We start from the raw sequence: 23,670 nt of genomic DNA, 5'->3' as shown, positions 1-23,670 counted from the left end.
AACAATTGACTGATCATAGCACGAAACATGTTGCTTGACTTCAAATATAATTTTATAAGATTTTTTACATCTATCTGAACTATTAGATACAGCTTCAGTTTAATTTCCCATTGGAAAGAGAATATCTCCTCAAGCATTTAGCTGAAATGTCAGCCGACATTATGTGCTCAAGTCCTGCTTGAGCTTGAACTCACAACCTTATGACTCACAGCCATAATTACTATTATTTAATCCACTTAGAAAACATAAATTCTCAGAGAGTTGGTATTAATTGTATGGAGCGATCTAGAAATGTAAAAAATGTTGCCAAAAAACTACTGAATTCTCAGTGCAAGATAATACCCATGCCAAAGTAATTCTGAGATGTTTAAAGATTACAGTTTCCTCTGGAAACAACCCACATGATTTCAAATAAATCTGCATTTTCTGTTGAACATTACTCTTCTTAATTGTTAAAACATAAATTCTCAGTGGTTACAGATGGTTCAGCTAGGTAAAACAAAAGCACGAACTCTAGAAGAGACAAACAAGTCATCACTCCTTCCACTAGGTTTTACTGAAAAAGGATAGCAAAAGTTAAAAGCTGATGTAGCTTAAACATCAAGTCAGTTAGGCTTTGGCAACTGCAAACAAAAGGCTCAAAATCTTACCTCCAGTAAACAAGCACGCCTATGAGAAGAATCAAACAGACAAAAGTCAAAGCTGAGACAACCACCAATGGAATAATCCATTCCATCTTGCTGGAGGGTGAGTATGGTTGTGTGGCCATACTTGACGATGACCTGTCTTCTGCATGAGTCCAGAAACAGAAGGAAAATAGAAACATAAAAATGAAATATTAGAACACAATCTTACTGCACATACAGCATGATAATATAATGTAGAACAGCACAGTCTTGCTCATAGCAAACAGCAGAAACTACCTTTTCTCGTGTTCTTACCTGTTGAGTTATGCAAGATCATTCCTGTGGTCAGACAGATTTAAGTGCAATAAAAATGCCATTCAGATGATATTCACAGTTATTTATAAACAATACTGTGAGCTTCAATAACAATCAAATGCGACACAATGTTGAATGCTATTTTCTGTTTAAATAAAAATTACATTTATTGCTCCAAATTACAGTCCTTCATCACACTGATGTAATCAACGCCCTATAGTAGACATCATTATGAACCTGCTAATGAGGCAAGGTCAGTGTCAAACTCTGTATGAATGCACTGTCAGACTGACAATTCTGATCCTGGCATTCAACTATAAGCCGAGGTAAAATCCTATATAAATGAACATGAGTAGTAAAACAGTTTCCCTTAAATATCCCTTTTAATTTTATAATAATATTCACAAAGGCTTAATATTTAAAATATTAAGTTTCTCATATTTGCCTCTTTGCTCTTTTATCAGGGCACATCAACTCTGCAACAAAACTAGAAATACAATATCTGTTAGTCAATTAATTTTCCTTCCATACTTATTTATAAATGATACCATAATTTCTCAGTCAGGTGCAAGAATTTCAAGCTAACTTAAGATATATTGCTGAAAAAAGAACTACGATTTTATTTTCTAATTTCGGCTAATGCAGTGGTAAGGTAAGTACCTTGTTTGAAGAACTGTAAGTGGCTTCTACTTCCATTATTTTGCAACCATCTAGTATTCACTTTCACTGTTGAACTTGGCTGGTTCATCAATGCCCTTTAGGGAAGGAAATTTGCCATCCTTTCCTTGTTTGGCCTATATGTGACTTCAGATCCACAGTAATGTGGTTGACTCTTAAAGGCCCTCTGAAATGGCCTAGCAAACCACTCAAAAAAAACTGCTACAATGACTAAACAAAGCAACAGAACTAGATAGATCAGGGAGCAGCATCAGGCATACCTAAAAAATAGACATATCACCTGGCAAAGTTACAATATAGAATAACTTGCATTCCAAACATGCAATGGACAGAGCTAAATGAACTCATAGTCAATAGATTAGACCCAAGTTCTGCAGTCTCATTACAGCCATTTGTGAAGGGTGCTAGACAATTAAACAATTAACAGGATATCAAATATCCCCAGTCTCAATGATGGAAGAGCCCAGCACATCGGTACAAGAGATAAGGCTAAAGCATCATTGATGGTAGATTTTAGCCAATTTGATTTACTCAACCTGATATCAAGACACGGCTGAAGAGCTATAGGGATGGGACCAATAGGTCGGGGCTGTTTTCCCTGGAATGTCGGAGGCTGAGGGGTGACCTTATAGAGGTTTATAAAATCATGAGGGGCATGGATAGGATAAACAGACAAAGTCTTTTCCTTGGGGTGGGGGAGTCCAGAACTAGAGGGCATTGGTTTAGGGTGATAGGGGAAAGATATAAAAGAGACCTAAGGGGCAACGTTTTCACACAGAGGATGGTACTTGTACGGAACGAGCTGCCAGAGGAAGTGGTGGAGGCTAGTTCAATTGCAATACTTAAAAGGCATCATGATGGGTCTATGAATTTGAAGGGTTTGGAGGGATATTATCTCTATGACTCTAGGACACTGAACATTTCTAAGGATACAGACCCTGTCAAAATGTTAGTAATAGTACTGAAGACATTTGCTCTTGAACTAGCCACACCCTACCCAAGCAATTGAGTGCAACTACAACACCAGCATCTGCATCTAAAATGAGGAAAATTGCTTAAGTAGCTCCTGTGCATGAAAATCTGGATAATTTCAATCTGGCCAATTGCTGCTGAATCTCTGACAATTTACATCCTGCGGATTTACCATTGTCCAGAAATTAAACTAAGGGCTTTTTAAATACTGTGGTGACAAGAGCTGGTCGAAAGGTAGGAAATCTGCAACAGATACCTTTGTCCTTTGCCCTCAAAAGTCTACAAGGCACAAATTAGGAGCATGATGGTGTACTCTCCATTTGCTTGGATGGGTGCAGCTCCATCAACGCATGCGAGCACAACACAATTCACAGCAGTGTAGTCCAATGATTGCCAGCTTGATACCCCAACCACCATAGGCAACATTCACTCCCATCATCACAAATTCACAGTGGCAGTAGTGTGTTACATCTACAAGATGCACTGCAGTAACTCAGCAAGGACATTCAACAGCACCTTTGAAACCCACATTTTCTACTGCTGTCATGACAATGGGTCACAATGCTGAAGTATGATGGACATTTTTTAAACTTTTAATTCTAAATGTGTTTTCTAAAAGAGCACTGTTGCAGACAAAAAAAAAGACTGTAGGTGTAAATTAATTGGTGTCTGGCAAAGTCCTGTGATGAACACATTTAATATTGCTGGTGGAATGTGAAGTACAATTTAAACGGAGAAAGAGATACCCAACAGGAAGAGATATCAATTGAACTGAATATTTGTCCCCATCTCAGCTGAAAGCCATTTCTTGCAGATATCTTCTTGTTCTGTCCTTAAAGGTCAAAAATTAACTATAACTTTGTGTGCTAGTGGAAGAAGGTATACTAGTGAACTGAGATCCATGTGTACTAGTCTGAACTTGTGCTATTGTGCTGTGAAATTCATGGTCAAAGAACCATGTTTTACAAGTAAATGGAACCTCCCACTCTGAATGTAAGAAGCAAATGCAAAATCAAGCAAGCCAGTCATATATATGAGAACTGCTAGCTAACAAACATCAAAACAAAAGGACAAAGGATTTCAATTAATTGCAAAGCCACATATCCCAAAATCCATCATTCAACTATCAAAGTGCCACCATCTAACCTTCACCAAATCACTCAGAGCGACCGTTATGTCTGTCATTGAATCTTATTTTGGACTCACTTTTTATTCCTAATCTATGTATATCTGTGTTGTCTGATGAATTATTTTTACATTTAGTAAATACTAAACTCACTCGTTTGTTAAGTCAAGACAGCAAATTGGCTCCTTTTAAAAGATAAATTCAATTGGTCTGAGAGAATGGCATTCACAAGGAAGGGATCCTTTTCAAAAAGAAGGGGAATAAAGAAACTCCTCATCCAGGAGCTTAATGAGATGTCAAATATATAGTCAAAGAGAGTATGGAGTTTATTCCAAGGAATTGGATAAGGAAGGGGCAACCGGATTTTGTCAAAAGGTAGGTTTGTACGGAAAAATCCCTATAAGTGGCTCTTATAAGGCCAAAGTGAGGACAGTTGTTTGGAGCTTTGAACATCGATTGGGAATATAGATAAATATATATATATGAGCAGAAGTAGGCCAAACAACCCACTGAGTCAGTCAGTGAGGTCATGGCTCATCTGATAATCTTCAAAGTCACTTTCCTGCCTTTTCTCCATAATCCTTGATTCCATTACTAATTAAAAATCTCTCTATCTCAACCTACTTAACGGTCTAACATCTATAACCCTCTGTAAGAATTCCACTGGTTCCACTGAGACAAGAAATTCTGTCTCAACTCTGTTTTATATGAGTGACCTCTTACGCAGAGATTATGCCCTCCCTAGGCTCTCCCACAAGGAGAAACAACCTCTCAACATTTACCCTGTCAAGCCTTCTAAGAATCTCACATCTTTCATTAAGGGCACCTCTCATTCTTCTAAACTCTCAATGAATACAGTACAACCTCTCTGCAAAGGACAATTGCACCCAAAGCTGGCAAACGAATTGTGAAAATCTTTTTAGCTCTTTTGGCCACGTATTCATGAAAGATGTACATCATTGGCACTAAATTCCTTTCTACAGGATGAGGCAGCACATACAAGAAAAGTAATGGAATCCAAACAAATGCATCTATTGCCTGAATAATTGAAATGCATGGAATGCTGAAAATAAGCTGTTAAAACTAAAAGCAAATCCCACAATTTTATATTAGGTATATTTTATTTCAGGTAACGTCATGATGAACGTTGATCATTTCATACAGAATGCTGGTGCAGAATTTGAGAAATATGTTATTAATAAGATTACAGCAAGATTTGAAATTGTGAATCTGGTTTGTAGGGATACTAAATATATTGGTTTAGAGACTCAACACAGCAGATCAGAAAACCTGTAAATCAATAATCTATTGAGAGATCGTTATTCCCATCCCAGTGAATTGCACTGGTCAATCACACAGAAATGAAGTAACATTGAAACAAGAGACTGAACAGTTGAGGATTTCTATTGGCCAAGTGAACTGATCACTGAAATTAGATAGAATGTTACTTTTGATGTTTAATATTTTAATGCAGCATCTTCAAAGAGAGAATGCATTAAGATCTAGTGGGTCATACGCTTGATAAATACTTTCCTAAGCTGGATAGATGCCCCAAAGAATATAAATATGTCATTTTTAGCAATGATTCAAATGCTAATCTTCCTGATGAATGTTCTATGTGCAGCTGGTTTCATAATATTTATATCAGTGAAAATTGGAGCTATTCTTTAGCTTGGGAAACTAAGTCAGAAGTCACACAACACCAGGTTATAGTCCAGCAGGTTTATTTGAAATCACAAACTTTAAGACCTGATGAAGGAGTGGTAATTTGAAAGGTTGTGATTTCAAATAAACTTGTTGGGACTATAACCCAGCAACGCGTGACTTCTGACTTTGTCAATCCCAGTCCACCACTGGCACCTCCACATCTTGGGAAACTAAGAAAATAAAAGGCCTTGCTTAAGTCATTTTATTTGCTGAAACACTGGCTGTTATGGAGGATATTGGATTCTGTTTGTCAAATATTTTAATGGGGATCGAAATATGTTATACAAGGAATGTACTTAAGGTATTATATCCAATGAATGTTACGTACATAATTGATTAATTGTGAGGTAATATACATTTTAGGAAAATGTGTGAGGGGAAGAAACTGTAACATATTTATTCTGCTGGCTTGAAATAGATCTGGAGTGAAAGGAAGTCATCAAGTGTTTGATAATTTTACAAACACAAAATATTTGTATAGGAGTTGTACAGAAATATCACAGGTCCAAGGTGAAGGGCATCTTGCAATCTAATACTTTGTAAAGAATATGGAGATTTTTGATTTGCTTGTTTTGAAATTTTGGTTCTGCAGATCAACTCTACATTTTATTTAAAGAAAAAGAAGAAAATATGTTAATTGTGCATACATTTTATTTTATTGCCCTGCTAAATGAAGCAAGACCTTGACAGGTCACAATTCATCTGCTTCGCTTAAATTAAACAAATCATGGCAGATAACTGTCAGTCATCATCTAACAGGTGCATTATCCACAGCAATACCTCTATCAACTAGTGTCCACTTAGAGTCATAGAGATGTACAGCATGGAAACAGACCCTTCGGTCCAACCTATCCATGCCGACCAGATATCACAATCCAATCTAGTCCCACCTGCCAGCACCCGGCCCATATCCCTCCAAACCCTTCCTATTCATATACTTATCCAAATGTCTCCTAAATGTTGCAACTGTACCAGCCTTCACCGCATTCTCTGGCAGCTCATTCCACACACGTACCACCCTCTTGTGTGTAAAAAAGTTGCCCCGTAGGTCTCTTTTATATCTTTCCCCTCTCACCCTAAACCTATGCCCTCTAGTTCTGGACTCCCCGACTCCAGGGAAAAGACTTTGTCTATTTATCCTATCCATGCCCCTCATAATTTTGTAAACCTCTAAGGTCACCCCTCAGCCTCTGACGCTCCAGGGAAAACAGCCCCAGCTGTTCAGACTCTCCCTATAGCTCAAATCCTCCAACCCTGGCAACATCCTTGTAAATCTTTTCTGAACCCTTTCAAGTTTCACAACATCTTTCCGATTGGAAGGAGACCAGAATTGCATGCAATATTCCAACAGTGGCCTAACCAATGTCCTGTACAGCTGCAACATGACCTCCCAACTCCTGTACTCAATACTCTGACCAATAAAGGAAAGCATACCAAACACCATCTTCACTATCCTATCTACCTGCAACTCCACTTTCAAGGAGCTATGAACCTGCAGCCAAGGTCTCTTTGTTCAGCAACACTCCCTAGGACCTTACCATTAAGTGTATAAGTCCTGCTAAGATTTGTTTTCCCAAAATGCAGTAGCTCACATTTATCTGAATTAAACTTCATCTGCCACTTCTCAGCCCATTGGCTCATCTTGTACAGATCCTGTTGTAACCTGAGGTAACTCTCTTCGCTGTCCACTACACCTCCAATTTTGGTGTCATCTGTAAACTGACTAACTGTACCTCTTATGCTCGCATCCAAATCATTTATGTAAATGACAAAAAGTAGAGGATCCTTGTGGCACTCCACTGGTCACAGGCCTCCAGTCTGAAAAACAACCCTCCACCACCACCCTCTGTCTTCTACCTTTGAGCCAGTTTTGTATCCAAATGGGTAGTTCTCCCTGTATTCCATGAGATCTAACCTTGCTAATCAGTCTCCCTTGGGGAACCTTGTCGAACGCCTTACTGAAGTCCATATAGATCACATCTACTGCTCTACCCTCATCAATCTTCTTTGTTACTTCTTCAAAAAACTCAATCAAGTTTGTGAGACATGATTTCCCATGCACAAAGCCATGCTGACTATCCCTAATTAGTCCTTACCTTTCCAAATACACGTACATCCTGTCCCTCAGGATTCCCTCCAACAACCTGCCCCACCACTTGCCAACCAAACAACACAATCTTCTCCTATATATGTTGCTTTCCTTTTAAATTGTATTTCTTGCAAATTGGTCTGATGAGTGCAACATGAAAAGCTTTGACAAAATGTCTTTTAAGTAATACTGTAGTCAAATTCTTTACAATTTAATGACAATTTGTATATATATTATAGACTGTTCTATAATTCTAGCTTCACATAGCAACGCGCTTTTTGTTTGTTCAAAAGCACAGAATTTTGAGCTTTAATCTCTTTCTCAGTACCTGAGATTCCAAGCTTTACCTAATTTATGCAAAGAAAAACTGGTCTTTAGCCAGGTCGAAACATAAGTTTGGTGGCACAGTCAGGGATCATAACAATATACACTTTATTAATTAGGTAGTATTGAGAAATAATGAGACAGATCAATACAACATTTTTAAGATTATATTACTGTGGTGATGATTTATATGGCCTCTTCAACTCGACAGAGAACACAGGTCAACTAGTTTTTAGACTTTTGGATGTTTATTTTGTGTTTTCTAAGCCATTTGCTCTTTTAATCTTTTCCCATAGGTTGGATTTCTGTTTTCATGTGGTGTGAGAGAAGAAAACTACTTTATTCATGCATTTGTCGAGTTTGAGAGGTTGATTCTTTTTTGTAAATTGCGTTTCCTAAAGAGATTAAATAAAGTAATTCCAAATAAATTATGTACTGTCCAAAATACTACAGGTATGATGTGATTGTTAGCAGTAACAAATATCTCACAATTATTCTGCTCCTTAATTTTTGAACTACAAAATACATTTTTATTAATATGCTTGCGAATACTGCATTGACATCTGGATGGAAATGTTTCATTCCCCAATGGAAAGCACACATGGAAGGAGTTTGATGAAGACTCACTGATTGTAACATGAAACAATATGTAAAAATTAGACTTGCCTGAAAAATTACTCACCAATGCACACTCATCCCTGTCTACTTCAATTTTCATAGGAGTTCATTACAAAATGGTTGCTAAGCATCTGTTCAACATCAAGGATAATTTCAACTAAACTCATTCAGTAAGATACTGACAGGATTAAATCAGTCAACTGTTTTACATTCAGCTTGATTTTACTCTACCTATTTAATGGAAAACAGAATCAGGTGGACAGTAAAACACACAGCCAAATTGCTCCTGCAGTTTCCTGGTAGGTGGCTTTAGATTAAAATTATTCCCATAATGTAAAGTAAACCAGTAAACTGTTCTTGGTGCTGGGTTATTGCTTATGTTCAAATATGAATGTTAATACAGCCAGTTTCCAACATCGATGAGAATGTATGACCAAAAATTGAAACAACGGTAAGTGTGAAAACACAGAAATTACAAATTTCAAAATTAGGTTCTAAGTCAAGGCCACAAGTGAAACAACTAAAAACAATTCAAACTGCATTACAGGCAAGATGGAGAGAGACAAAAACATTTTGTTCTGGTTGATAACATGAAAGCATATGTAATTCATTGTGTAACATTCAGGTACAATAATTACAACATTGCTATCATTATTATTTATCTTCAGTTTCTAAGTCTAGATATTTTGTCACCGACAATGAAAAAAATATTTAGCAAAGGCATGCATTCTAAGTAAAAAGGACACATTTCTAAAACAGCTCTGTTGTATCTTGAAGTGGTGAAGGCCAACATATAATTCAGCTGACAGATTCACAGAACATGCACAAGTTGAATTTATTTAATGAAAAGAAGAATAGACAAATGGAAGTTTACATCAGTTCATTCGCAATATTTCAACAGTGGCACTCAGTCTCCATGGCAAGATTCCCTTCATACAAGTTAGCAGTACTGTTGAAATAAGCCGCACAGATATAACACAACTTTAGGTTGATTCAAATTCTCTAAAGTGTCTACATTTTTTGCCAAACAATGAGAAACATTTCTTTTAACAAGACCATCACTCACCATCTCTGTAACTTTGTCCTAGTCTTACCGACCTCAACTCAATTGCTCCGGAAAACTTTATTATGCCTTTGTTACCTCTGCACTTGTTTATTTCAATGGACTTCCTGGCCATCCTCCCATATTTAACTCTTTTTAAGCATGTGATCATCTAAACCTCTGCTGCCCATGTGCTAACTCACAACAATGTCCAATCACCCATCACCCCCATGCCAACTGACTTGCACTGGCTTCAGATGAAGCAATGCCTCAATTTTAATATTCATATTCATGTTATATTCAGAGCTATCTACATCCCTGTATTCTCCTCCAGCCTGACACCTTTCAAGTGTTCAGGTTTGCCTCTTGAAAAATCTCAAATTTAATCATCCTACTGTTGGCAGGTGTGCCTTCAGCTGCCTTGCACCTAAACTCTAGAATTCTTTCCACAATTTTACATGCCTCTTCACCCCACTTTCTTCCTTTGACTCCTTAATACTCATCTCTTTGACCAAGGTTTTGTTATCTGTTGTACTATCACCTTGTGTAGTATGGTGTCAAATTTGGTGTGCGCAGCAGGTTAAGAATAAATGGCAAAATGTTTGTCTTTATCTCATTCATTCTGCATTACACATTTAAAGCACAGGCATCTAAGAAATCTTGAATAAAGCTGACAGAATCTCTGTGTACACTTCACCTAATTTTGAATGCATTTGATTATATTCCATTTCAATTTTAAATTCCACTCATTGAAAAAATGTGTCAAGTATGTTCTTTATAAATAAAGCCAATAAAAAGTCCTAGCTTTCCCCCATTCAAGTTATTTTTAGGTGAAATCTGCTTATTTGGAAGTTAACACTGAAAAATGTTTTCACTTTTGAGCATCTAATGTCGTGCACATTAACATATTATGAAGAAATGTAAAACTTCCTCCAGAATATTCCAAACAAATGCTGAAAACCTTCCAAACTTCAATTGTATATCATTTCTATTTCCCAAAGCTAGCTATTGTGCTGGTTCCCAAATTACATTGAAACTAGTAAGAAAGTATATGTGAGTAACATAAAGTCATAAATTCATACAATGCTGATGAGTGAAACTTCAGTTTAGCAATAGCATTCCTATCAAAAGGGCGGCACGGTGGCACAGTGGTTAGCACTGCTGCCTCACAGCGCCAGAGACCCGGGTTCAATTCCCGCCTCAGGTGACTCTCTGTGTGGAGTTTGCACATTCTCCCCGTGTCTGCGTGGGTTTCCTCCGGGTGCTCCGGTTTCCTCCCTCAGTCCAAAGATGTGCAGGTCAGGTGAATTGGCCATGCTAAATTGCCCGTAGTGTTAGGTAAGGGGTGATGTAGGGGTATGGGTGGGTTGCGCTTCGGCGGGTGCGGTGTGGACTTGTTGGGCCGAAGGGCCTGTTTCCACACAGTAAGTAAGTAATCTAATCTCAAAAGATACAGTATACAAACACTTCATGAAGGGAAATTATGGCCAACGAACTTATTAGAACTATTTCAGGAGGTAACAAACATGTCAGATAAATTGGAATCAATAGATACTTCTGCATTTCCAAAAATCATTTGATAAAGTATTGTTTGATAGGATGGGGATGGGTTGTACCCTCAACTTCAGGCGTTTGATGCCTCTCCTCATCAAGGGAATCTGGCATTGTGAATGAAAGGATATCCTCCCCCATCCCCATTCTCCCAACTCTCATATTTATTCTGAGGTCCTAGGGCTTGGGTGCACTAATGGAAGATACTACAACTCCCAGTGGCACTGACAGCATTGAAAAATTATTGGCCTCTGTTTAACAGGCAGGTTTTGATGGAAGAATTTTCGTCTGGGGTCCTCAATTTTGGGGAAAGTCTGACAGTAACTAGTTCAGCAACTGGTTCAGTAATTAGTGCTATGCAATGCACCAAAATCACACAGCAAGTCTAGGTTTTGTTGGGCTAAATCATTGAAATTATAAAGCTTACCACCCAGTTCATTTTTAAAAGACACTCACAAATCATCAGCTACAGACAGCATTTTCACACTTTAGCAAACGAACCAAAGGAGCAATTAAGTAAGGCAAGTTCAATTACTAATGAGATGTAAATACATGAAAGTAAGGTAGTTGCTGCTCAATAGCCAGATTCTGAAGTTCCATTCAAAGCTCTGTGTGGAGTTTTCACATTGTACCAGTGTCTGCATGGGTTTCCTCCGGGTGCTCAGATTCCCCCAACATTCCAAATATTTGCAGCTTAGACACGTTGGCCATGTTAAATTACCCATAGTGTCCAGGGATGTGCAGACTAGGTGGATTAACCATGGGAAATGCAGGATTATAAGGTCGCGGGGATTTTCTTCAGAGGGTCTGTGTGGGCACCACAGCACAAATGAGCTGCTTTCACACTGCAGGGATTCTATGGAAAAGGATTTGATTATGATGTAATTTTCTATGTTTAACTTTATGATAAGCATCAGACACAATGGCCTGGATTTTCCAATGGCCAGCAAGTGTTTCTGCAGCAGATATTGTGCTTTGAAACCCTACAGAAATAGTAATTTAGGAAGGGAATTGTCTGGGAAATTGAAGATTCCAATCGCCAATTTCCCTATGCCTGGAGCCCTCCAAAAGTATCTATTTAAATCAAATAATTCCACTGCAGTTAAGTTAATAGATAGGTAAAAAAAGATAGAAAATTAAATACCTAGTCTGGATACCTGGATATCTGTTAAACTGATCCCTCAATGTAATGCATACTACCATGTACACATCCCCCAGACCCTAAACTCTCTAAACCTGACATCCGCCCTTCTCTCACAGACATTCCACTCTCTTCCTGGGATGTGCCATCCACTGCACCTGTGACCCCCTCCTTCTCTAAATCAGACAGCTCCACTATCTGCCCAGGACCTGACTATGTCCTCCTCACCTGGACCAAATCCCCTCACCCATCTAAACTACATACCGCTCCCTCCCCTGACGTCTGAGAGCTGATACACATCTCTCAGGGGACCCAATGAAGGATCCTGCCTTTGGACCCAAAACTCTACTTTCCTTGTGAACGGACTTGACAGTAAGTCACACACTCAAGTTACTTGATAACCACAATATTAGTAGCAATCAGGAGCTTACCAGAACTAAAAATATGATATTCTAAATACATCATCAGCTTTAAAAACAATAGGACATAAAAGATCCAATACTAAAAATAAAACAGCTTGATATAAACTAACCTGGATCCACCATAACAAATGTGTTCTCAGCAGACCTGTCTGCATCATCATTCCATCTCTTTGGAGGAAGTGTTGTTGAAAGTTGAAAGTTCTCTGTGGTTGAAATGTCGGAGGATGTTTGTGATAAATCAATTGTCGTCTGTTGGACAGCCACATTTGTTTGACTGATAGTTGTGTTTGGATGGTCTTTCCCACTGGTTGAGTTCGTACCTTCTTCACTTGGACTACTTGGACCTCTAGGTGATATCTCTGATTCAGTCTTATTTTGTGTCTCATTAGTTGTCGTGGTCACAACATTCTCCTGTTTCTCCACTGCATCTTTCCTTAAACTGCTTCCTTCTTCATTTTCCTCTTCATCTCCTTCTTCTCCCTCTCCTTTTTCATCTTCATTTTCTTTCTTTTCATCTTCACCTTCTGCCTCGCCAGTTTTATTAACAGCAGAACCACCATCTGAGCCTGGGGATGACAACGCTTCAGTTGTTGAAATAACAGGCTTGACTCGATGTTTAGTGGTTGAAACCAAAGAGGGAAGGCGTGTAGGCCACACAGTACTTGGAAAGGAAGGAACTCCACCACCACCAAACCCAAGGCTTGCAAGCAAAGTGCTTGTTACTACAGATGCCACAGTAGTCTGGCTTCCACTGGATGAAGGACCAATGCCAGTTGCAATGGAAACAAAGGGCAAACTAAGACCTGAAGAAGTCCAAGTAGATGACCCAGAACTGATTGGTGCCATATCAGCTGAAGAAGCAGGTGAGGCTGTTGGCTTCAGTGAAGTAAGAGACAAACATGGAGGGGATAAAAAAAAGACAGTTTAGATAGAAATACTGAACATATGAACAACTTTTCTTTATTTTTCTTCCTTTGTATTCTATGTTTTGGTTTATTTTTCTGTGTTGTAAGATGACATGGAGAATAGGGTCACAATACAACACTTTTCACTGCATATTGTAACAAGATAAACGTGACAATAAATAAATCAAATCAAATGTTATGTGGGTTTCTGCTTCTACAACCCTTACATTGAATTCAAGATTGCAAACTGTAAAATAAAACAAAAGAACTGTGAATGATGGAGATCTGAAACCAACAAAACCAGAAGTTGCCAGAGATACTGAGCAGGTCTGTCAAATCATAGAGACGTAGAATCTCCACTAGGTCCATTTTCCAGCACTCGACCCATTAGTCTTGAACATTATGATATTTCAAATGCTCATCTGTGAAGAGATGTGAAGTTAACATTGAGTCTCAAGACCCTTCTTTGGAGCAGTCAATCCTGAAGCGGTCTTATGGGATTCAATGTTAATTCTGTTTCTCTTTCTCCACAGATGTTACCAGCCTTGATTACACAATTGTTCATTTACAGAAAAAATATAAATTGCAAGAGAAAAGCATCTATGGAGAGAAAACAGAATTAATGTTGACTTACCTTCCTTCAGAACTGATAGCAGTGAGAGAAAAATGGTAACAATGGTGGTTACAGGGGTGGGAATGGAATGAGTAGATTGGAAGTGAGGGAGCGCAGAGAGAGAAAAGAAGTTTGGCAAACAAAGTAATTGAAATAGTAAGCCAGGGAAGGCTAAAATAATCCAAAAAAAACTGCAGATGCTGGACATCTGGAATAGGAATGGATTGCAGGAGCAACTCAGCAGGTCTGGCAACATCTGTGGGTAGAGAAACAGTCAATGTTGAGTTCTGAAGAAGGCTCACTGGATTCAAAACATTGATTCTGCTTTTCTCTCCATGGGTGCTGCCGGATCTGCTAAATTTCTCCAGCAATTTCTGTTTTTGTTCCTGAAGGGTCACTGGATTCAAAATGTTGACTCTATCTTTCTCTCTCCATAGATGCTTCCAAACCTGCTGAGTTTCTGCAAAAAGCTTGATAGGTGATAATGATGCCCATGAGTGAGTGAAAATGGGTTGGCAATGCTGAAAACAAACCATATCATAGCAGGAGGTGGGGTGGGTAGTACAAATGACAGGAGGTTTTATTAATGACTTGGATGAGGAAGTGTAAGGGTGGATTAGTAAGTTTGCCGATGACATGAAGGCTGGTGGAGAGGAACATATGAGGAGGGCTGTTGTAGGTTGCAACGGGACATTGACAGGATGCAGAACTGGGCTGATAAGTGGAGTGCAAACTGGAAAAGTGTGAAGTGATTCATTTTGGGAGGTCAAATTTGAACACAGAATACAGGGTTAAAGGCAGAATTCTTGGCAGTGTGAAGGCACAGAGGGATCTTGGGGTCCATGTCCAGAGATCCCTCAAAGTTGCCACCAAAGTTGACAGGATTGTTACGAAGGCATATGGTGTATTGGCTTTCAAAGTTTGGGAGAAGATTTGTAGCTCGGGTGCTCGTTGTTGTGGTTCTGTTTGCCAAGCTGGGAATTTGTCTTGCAAATGTTTCGTCCCCTGTCTAGGTGACATCCTCAGTGCTTGGGAGCCTCCTGTGAAGCGCTTCTGTGATGTTTCTTCCGGCATTTATAGTGGCCTGTCTCTGCCGCTTCCGGTTGTCAGTTCCAGCTGTCCGCTGTAGTGGCCAGTATCTTGGGTCCAGGTCGATGTGTTTGTTGATAGAGTCTGTGGATGAGTGCCATGCCTCTAGGAATTCCCTGGCTGTTCTCTGTTTGGCTTGCCCTATAATGGTAGTGTTGTCCCAGTCGAATTCATGTTGCTTGTTGTCTGTGTGTGTGGCTACTAAGGATAGCTGGTCGTAGCCACACACACAGACGACAAGCAACATGAATTCGACTGGGACAACACTACCAATATAGGACAAGCCAAACAGAGAACAGCCAGGAATTCCTAGAGGCATGGCACTCATCCACAGACTCTATCAACAAACACATCGACCTGGACCCAATATACCGGCCACTACAGCGGACAGCTTGACCTGACAACCGGAAGCGGCAGAGATAGGCCACTATAAATGCCGGAGGAAACAGCACAGAAGCGCTTCACAGGAGGCTCCCAAGCACTGAGGATGTCACCTAGACAGGGGACAAAACGTTTGCAAGACAAATTCCCAGCTCGGCGAACAGAACCACAACAACGTATTGGCTTTCGTTAGCAGGGAGATTGAGTTTAAGAGGTGTGACATTATGCTGCAGCTCTATAGAGCCATGGTTAAACCACACTTGGAATATTGTGTTCAGTTCTGGTCACCTCAATATAGGAAAGACATGGAAGCTTTAGAGAGGGTGCAGAGGAGATTTACCAGGATGCTGCCTGAACTGAAGGGCATGTGGGTTGAGGGGGATAGGGCTTTTTTCATTGGAGCAAAGAAGGATGAGAGGTGACTTGACAGAGACGTACAAGATGATGAGAGGCATAGATAGAGTGAATAGTCAGAGACCTTTTCCTAGGGCAGAAATGGCTGTCACAAGGGGTCATAATTTTAAGGTGATTGAAAGAAGGTTTAAGGGACATGTCAGAGGTAGGTTTTTTACACAGAGAGTGGTGGATGCGTGGAATGCATTGCCAGCGGTGGTAGTTGAGTTAGATACATTAGGGACATTTAAGTGACTCTTGGATAGGCATATAGATGATAGTAAAATAAAGGGTGTGTAGGTTAGTTTGATCTTCGAGTAGGATAAAAGTTCGGCACAACATCGAGGGCCGGTGGGCCTGTACCATGCTGTATTGTTCTCTGTTCCTTTATGTTCTATGTTCTGTATCACTTTGATCTGCATCATTGCAGGACGCTTCTAAAAGAAGCTTTGACTTTTATACGTCTTTCGCCATCTCCAAAAATACTTCTTTTTATGCACAATGTACTATTTTATCCTTTAACCAAGCTTCACCTTACATCAATGCTTCTTTTCAGATCCAACAGTTTTGAGTTCATTTACTTTCTGAACTCTGTTTCAAAGCATTTTCTCCAAACTCTTATTTGACTTTTCATAAATCTATTTGATCAAAATTCAAGATATCTTTATAAAGAGAAAGACAACATTAAAAACAATGCAGTTTAAATGATATGAATGCGTGACACTCTTCCTTCTGAGGATTCATCATAAAATACAAATCAAAAGAATCATCACAGAGAAGGTACAAAACAATTTTCAATTTCTTTCCATTAAATTGCTGTTTTGGAATTAATATTTTAAAAATTAAAATAAGCAGCAGCAATACTGAGATCATACTAAGCTAATAAACATTAACAGTAGCATTTGCATTACGCTTTAGAAAAGAGATAAAATTGTAATTGATTTGAAAATGCAGACTCTGAGTCACCGAGAAGATAAAGGATGTGAATTGTGTAAATTATCATAGATACCTTTCTCCTCACAATTTAAAAAAATCAAACTGAATGACATAGTATTATGTACTCTTATTCTCTAAGCAGTGTACAGGATGGTGGCTGGGTTTTCACATATGCAGATTAGGACTGCTGACATCCCAACATATGCTAAATTTGGTGTGAAAACATTGGAACATGAACCTGATATCAAATGCTGATTTCCTGTATTAAGTAAGCAGGTGGGTGTCAAAATCCCATTCACAAATTAAAAGAAAATCATTTAAGGATAACTGAACTTGTTAACAAGCTGAGTGATCCAAATATTACATTGCCTACACCATGATGTAGTTGGAATGGGAAGGTTTGCAAGACTGGTGTGTCTGCTTTTCACCATCTGAGCTGACAGGATACGATGGAAGATGTGCATCCTTTCGGGGGTTGCCCTTTGTCAAGAACATTCCTTCTCTCTCAAGATGATATCTCACTTCATGCCTACTCAGCCAGGCTCCAAAGTCCAATCTCTCCATCCCTCCTAAGTTCCTCCTTCCTTAAGGTGCCCAATCCCTGCCGGCCTAAAGAGCCCAGAATTTACGTGGGCCTAGACACCATCAATGTTCTTCATTGGACTGCTTGTATCTTCTACTAAGTTTGGGACTGATAGACTGGCCAACCAGTCAGATCTTAAAGGCAGGACATGTTGATGAGTACAATGCTGCTGTCTCCTTGTTTAGATAACAGCCAAAGCATTACCATTGCATGGCGACTTTCACTTTTGTAAAGTAAGCCTGTAATGGTAATGCTTTGGCTGTTGAATTAAAGAACTTTCTGAGTCTGTCAATCCAAAATGTTCATGTCCAGAATGATTGGTTTGGAATGGAACTGAGAGTTGCTTTGAAATCAATTAATTAGTTAATCAATTGAACAATTGTAAGAACAACTCCACAACTTTGAAAAAAAAGGAGGGTGTCTTTATACATATATCTTTCATATTTTTCTTTATTTTTAATTGCAGTATAAAATGGGAATAGAATCTGTTTAAACTGAGACTGTGGAAGGAATTGTTATGTTTCTTTTTAGAAAGTTTTCTGGACTTCACTGTGAAATATGTTTACACTGTTGCTTTATTATGATAACAACCACAATCAAAAATCTCATAGTCAATGAGATCCACTTTGCTCCAATCACTACATCGGGGAAGAAATCTAAGCTACTCAGGCACCCAGGGTATGTGTTCAGAGTAGGCTCTGCCCAACGACAGACTGCAATTGGACCAGTTGCGGATGCTTGGAGTCATCAGTATGACGTCTCTGATTTACTCTTGGGCAAATGAACAAGTGTGTTTGCAATAAAGGAGAAGCAGCAGAAAAGATAAGGTGTCTCACTCTCACATTCTCTTTTTGTGAAATAAGCAACACTGGAAAACAGCCAAATATTTTCATCCCGTAGTAAGCTATTGATTCTAAACAATTGAAAGACTTTACAATTAGTGTCACTGCATGTCTTCTGTAAATAACTGAAAGGATTTGGAATCCATGCATAACATTCATGTTTGTTCGTTTGTCTGAGTGTCTGTTTGTATACGCGTGCAGTGGTTTAAGAAGGGCTGGTGTTTCAACCAATTGAGTTACATGTTGATCATTCATATTTTTGTTTACCTGTGGTTAGAATGGATTTCCTTCTAACATGTAGTGGTTCTTGTTCACTACAGAAACCTAGTCAATGTTTTCTGATAATCTGAGTCCACTGGGTTCTTTGAGCATTGTGATTAAATCGTTAGGTTTTGTGACAACCTAGGAGTATAGAAGCCTTACAATATGGAAAGAGGCCATTCAGCCCATCAAGTCTGCACTGACCCTCTAAAGATCCCATCCAGACCCAGCCCCCCAAATTATTTCCATCACTGAACATTTACCATGGCTAATTCACTTAGCCTGCACATCTCTGGATACCATGGGGCAACTTAGCATAGCTAATCCACCTAACCGGCACATCTTTAGACTGTGGGAGGAAACTGGTGCACCCACTGGCAACCCACACAGACACAGGGAAAACACACAGTCACCCAAGGCTGGTGTTGAACTCCGGTAACTGGTGCTGTGAGCCAGTGGTGCTAACCACTGAGCCACCAGTCAGACTCTGGTATCAATCCAGTGGGTTGTGACAACAGCAATATGTTACTCCTTGCAACTTTCCTCACATCGCAGAGCCAGAAAAGCCTGTAAGTGGGAGGGCATTCAGACAGTAACCACTGGTTGTCTATTTCAAGTCACCTGGTGGTGGGTTGAAAATGGCAATTACAGATTGCAACAAGTAGGTCACTGACGACAGTGCATACAAAGCCTAACAAGAATTATACAGGGAAATTGTGGAGGTTGGGTGAAATAAAACAATGAGCTTGATTTACTCAAAGAATGTGAAAAGAATATAAAAAAAGTCACACAAAGACCTTGGAAAAAACAAGATAAAGCAATTAAAAATAGTTAAGATATGAAGAAATAAATGTGATACATGAAGTTTTATTAATGTTTCCATTCAGTTCTCATCATATTGCTTTTTTTTGAAAGCTCATTTCAATATATCAATCTTTGTGGAGATTTGTTAATACTAATATTTTTGGGAATACAGTATCCATGGAATTTACATTGTAGCTGGCAGCTCTGGTTTTCCAAATTGTACGCAGCAGCATTTTCCACCATCCCTTAATTACAGTGTTATCTGATAACAAATTGAAAAAAACATGCATTAAATATTTGCGATCAACAAATAGCTGGTTGATGGAATGATCCTTGCATTATGCAAAACTGCCCTGTTTACATAAATATTATGTTCTGCTGAATTATTACAGTTTGGCTGGGACAAAACAAATGAAAAAAGGCATGAAGCACTTTGGCTGAAATTTGCACATAACAATGACATACAAAAAGATATCAGCTTGACATTAAAATTAGTGGGCTTGGCTCAGAAATCCATTTCAAAATTCACTGCAATCCTTATTAACTGTTATATATGATATTTTAATTTTCAAACTGTCTGTCTTTGTTTAAAAATATATTATCAATCTATAGGTGGTGTATTATTAAGGGTTTTCAACACAAGTGGAAGAATTTTCCACTCCCTTGAGTGGTGTAGGCAATGGTGAGATAGTTAGGAGAACACAGCAAAAATTTCAAGTACCTGCTCAGAATGCATCGTAAAGCTCTTAGCTTCATTTCTTTGCATTCACTCAATTTGTGCTTATCTGGAGGCCTCTGCATCTTGCCCAAAGGGAGAGGCAGGCAGCTTGGCATGGTGAGGATTACTGAATAAGCAAGAGGGTGGCCATGTTGCTGCACGGCACCATGCTACATTTATGTCACACCCACAATATGTGTCAGCAGCTTACAGGACAAACACATTGCATGTACTTCAACCAAAGTTAAAAAGGACCAGTCCCTTAGTGGGGATAATGGGGAGACTAGTCATTCAAGGCATAATGCCAAACTAAGTTAAGGGACTCATCTGATTCCTGGCCACGGACAATCAGACACTTGGTCCTACCAGAAGTTGGTAATCTAGGGAATAAGGCACAGTCAGTCCTACAGATTAAGTGCAACATTCAGTAATTACTTATATATCAGTTGTGGTGCTGTGAAACATCAGACCGAGGGTGGGGCCATGCTCAGTACAGGATATCTGTGAAGTCCTGGGGGGAGGGCACATTCAGTCTGGGGGTTGTGGGCATTGATGGTCGGAGAGCTTATCAGAGGTGGTCCATGGAGTCCTGAGGAATATGGGAGGCTCAAATCTAGGGATTGGATTCATTGGACTAGATGAATGAGAGAATTACTACAGATGAAAGGGGATAATTAAAGATAGAAGAGTAAGATTTGAGAGAAGGTATAGGGAGCTCCAGGAAGGAGGGTCTGCACTTCATCAACAGGTCATCCTTTTCACAACAGTGACTATTGCAAAATATGGCCTCAAGCAATAACAGCTGATGGTACCACCATAAAACTGTTGCATTAGTGTAGAATGAAGATAAAACAGTGTCCACTTTTCCACAAGTACCACATTGGAACTGAAAATCGGCTTTCTTAAGTTGAAAGTTTGATGTTTGGATTGCTCCAGCAGAGCCTTGCAATACAACCCAGAAATTGTATCCCTCAAAGTAGAATGCTGCAGTCCTCATGAATGGAGCTGAAAAAGGGGCACTGTTCTGAATCCTGAATAAGGATTCGGATGCAATCTTAGAACATAGAACATAGAACAATACAGCGCAGAACAGGCCCTTCGACCCTCAATGTTGCACTGACCTGTGAACTATTCTTAGCTCGCCCCCTACACTATCCCATCGTCATCCATGTGCTTATCCAAGGATTGTTTAAATTGCCCCAATGTGGCTGAGTTAATTACATTTACAGACATGGCATTCCATGCCCTTACCACTCGCTGATTAAAGAATATGCCTCTTATATCGTTCTTAAATCTATCACCCCTAAATTTGTAGTTATGTCCCCTCGTACAAGCTGACGTCATCATCTGAGGAAAAAGATTTTCACTGTCTACCCTACCTAATCCTCTGATCATCTTGTATGTCTCTATCAAATCCCCTCTTAGCCTTCTTCTTTCCAATGAGAACAGACTCTCAGCCTTTCCTCATATGACTTTCCCTCCAGACCAGGCAACATCCTGGTCAATCTCCTCTGCACCTTTTCCAATGCTTCAACATCCTTCCCGAAATATGGCAACCAGAACTGAACACAATATTCCAAGTGCGGCCGCACTAGCATTTTGTATAGTTGCAGCATGATATTGCGACTCTGGAACTCAATCCCTCTGCCAATGAAACCTAACACACCGTATGCCTTCTTAACAGTACTATCAACCTGGGTGGCAACTTTCAGGGATCTATGTATATGGACTCCAAGATCCCTCTGCACATCCACACGACCAACAATCTTTCCATTGACCCAGTACTCTGCCGCCTTGTTATTCTTCCCAAAGTGTATCACCTCACATTTAGCTGCATTGAACTCAATTTGCCACCTCTCAGCCCAATTCAGCAGTTTATCTAAGTCCCCCTGCAACCTGTAAGATTCTTTCAAACTGTCCACTACTCCACCGACTTTAGTGTCATCTGCAAATTTACTAATCCATCCACTTATGCCTGCGTTTAAGTCATTTATAAAAATGACAAACAGCAGTGGTCCCAAAACAGATCCTTGTGGCATACCACTAGTAATCGGATTTCAGGCTGAATATTTTCCATCAACCACCGCTCGCTGCCTTCTTTCTGAAAGCCAGTTTGTAATCCAAACTGCTAAATCATCCTCAATTCCATGCCTCTGCATTTTTTCCAACAGCCTACCATGTGGAACCTTATCAAAAGCTTTACTGAAGTTCATATATACCACGTCAACTGCCCTACCCTCATCTACATGCTTGGTCTCCTTCTCAAAAACTCACTGAGGTTTGTGAGACACGATCTGCCCTTGTTGAAACCATGCTGACTATCTGAAATCAAATTGTTGCTTGCTAGATGATTACAAATCCTATCTCTTATAATCCTTTCCAAAATCTTTCCTGCAACAGAAGTATGACTCACTGGTCTATAATTAACTGGATCATCTCTACTCCCCTTCTTGAACAAGGGCACAACATTTGCATTCCTCCAGTCCTCTGGTATTAAACCTGTAGACAATGACGACTCAAATATCAAAGCCAAAGGCTCTGCTATCTCCTCCCCAGCTTCCCAGAGAAACCTCGGATAAATCCTATCCAGCCCAGGGGACCTGTCTACTTTCACTTCTTCTAGAACTGATAACACCTCTTCGTAACTAACCGTGATCCTTTCTAGTCTAATATCTCATACCTCATTCTTCTCCTCTACAACATTCTCTTTTTCCTGAGTGAAAACCGATGAGAAATATTCATTTAGCACCTCTCTGATCTCCACAGGGTCACACTCAACTTCCCACTTCTGTCTTTGACTGGCCATATTCCTACCCTAGTCAGCCTTTTATTCCTTACATACCTATAGAAAACTTTAGCATTCTCCTTGATTCTATTTGCTGAAGATTGCTTGTGTCCTCTCTTCGCTCTTCTTAACTCTCTCTTTAAATCCTTCCTAGGAAGGATCTTCTGAGGATAAAGGTGGGGATCAGAACGTTCCCAAGAGGGACATCCAAAAGATCAACATACAGCAATATATCATGAAGTGCGAGATGCCAGAAAGAGCCTGATTGACACCAATTTCCAGGATGAATGATCTGGGTTTGGACTTCCTTTCATTGTTTAACCTCCTGTTGCTTGTAAGGTAAACAGCACATGATTAGTGCAAAGTATATATGGACCTGGTTATTTTTGCAGCCCTTGACTTTTCCTGCTGTTAGATGTTTTTTTGATACCATATCATCGTATGGTTGCAAATTTTGAATGATCCAACTTTCAAATAACTCTAACGTACAGGTCCCGCAGTCAGTGAGTCAGGGAACCAACATCACATGGCACAAATACTAGGTTATTTTTAAGGCTCCAGCCAGATACAATATCGGAGTTGTGTACAGTGAAGATGCTCATGATAGGTAACAAATTGAAAGGAATACCATGGCACCGCATCGTCTCACCCTTTCCTTCAATATTTTAGAGTTTATGTTGTCTGTGAAGAGGCTGTGAAATGCTTGAGCATCCTGTAGGATAGCATTTAACCAAAGTTGCTTTGTGCAG

At 39.5% G+C, this 23,670-nt stretch overlaps 1 protein-coding gene across 2 annotated transcripts in view; it reads right to left on the bottom strand.

The window, feature by feature from the left end:
- Positions 1-23,670, bottom strand: part of LOC140483808 (receptor-type tyrosine-protein phosphatase gamma-like) — a 706,675-nt gene that overhangs the window by 110,961 nt on the left and 572,044 nt on the right. For both annotated transcript variants that reach the window (XM_072582431.1, XM_072582432.1), the window contains 2 exons: positions 12,722-13,487; positions 651-789 (listed from right to left, as the gene is read on the bottom strand). In XM_072582431.1, the coding sequence (XP_072438532.1) occupies positions 651-789; positions 12,722-13,487 (905 nt within the window). The remainder of the gene's footprint in view (positions 1-650; positions 790-12,721; positions 13,488-23,670) is intronic.

Source organism: Chiloscyllium punctatum, chromosome 12 (genome assembly GCF_047496795.1).
Source record: "Chiloscyllium punctatum isolate Juve2018m chromosome 12, sChiPun1.3, whole genome shotgun sequence".
NCBI classification, from domain to species: domain Eukaryota; kingdom Metazoa; phylum Chordata; class Chondrichthyes; order Orectolobiformes; family Hemiscylliidae; genus Chiloscyllium; species Chiloscyllium punctatum.
Note: the sequence above shows the minus strand (reverse complement) of the source record. Positions and strands in the feature narration are given on the sequence as shown.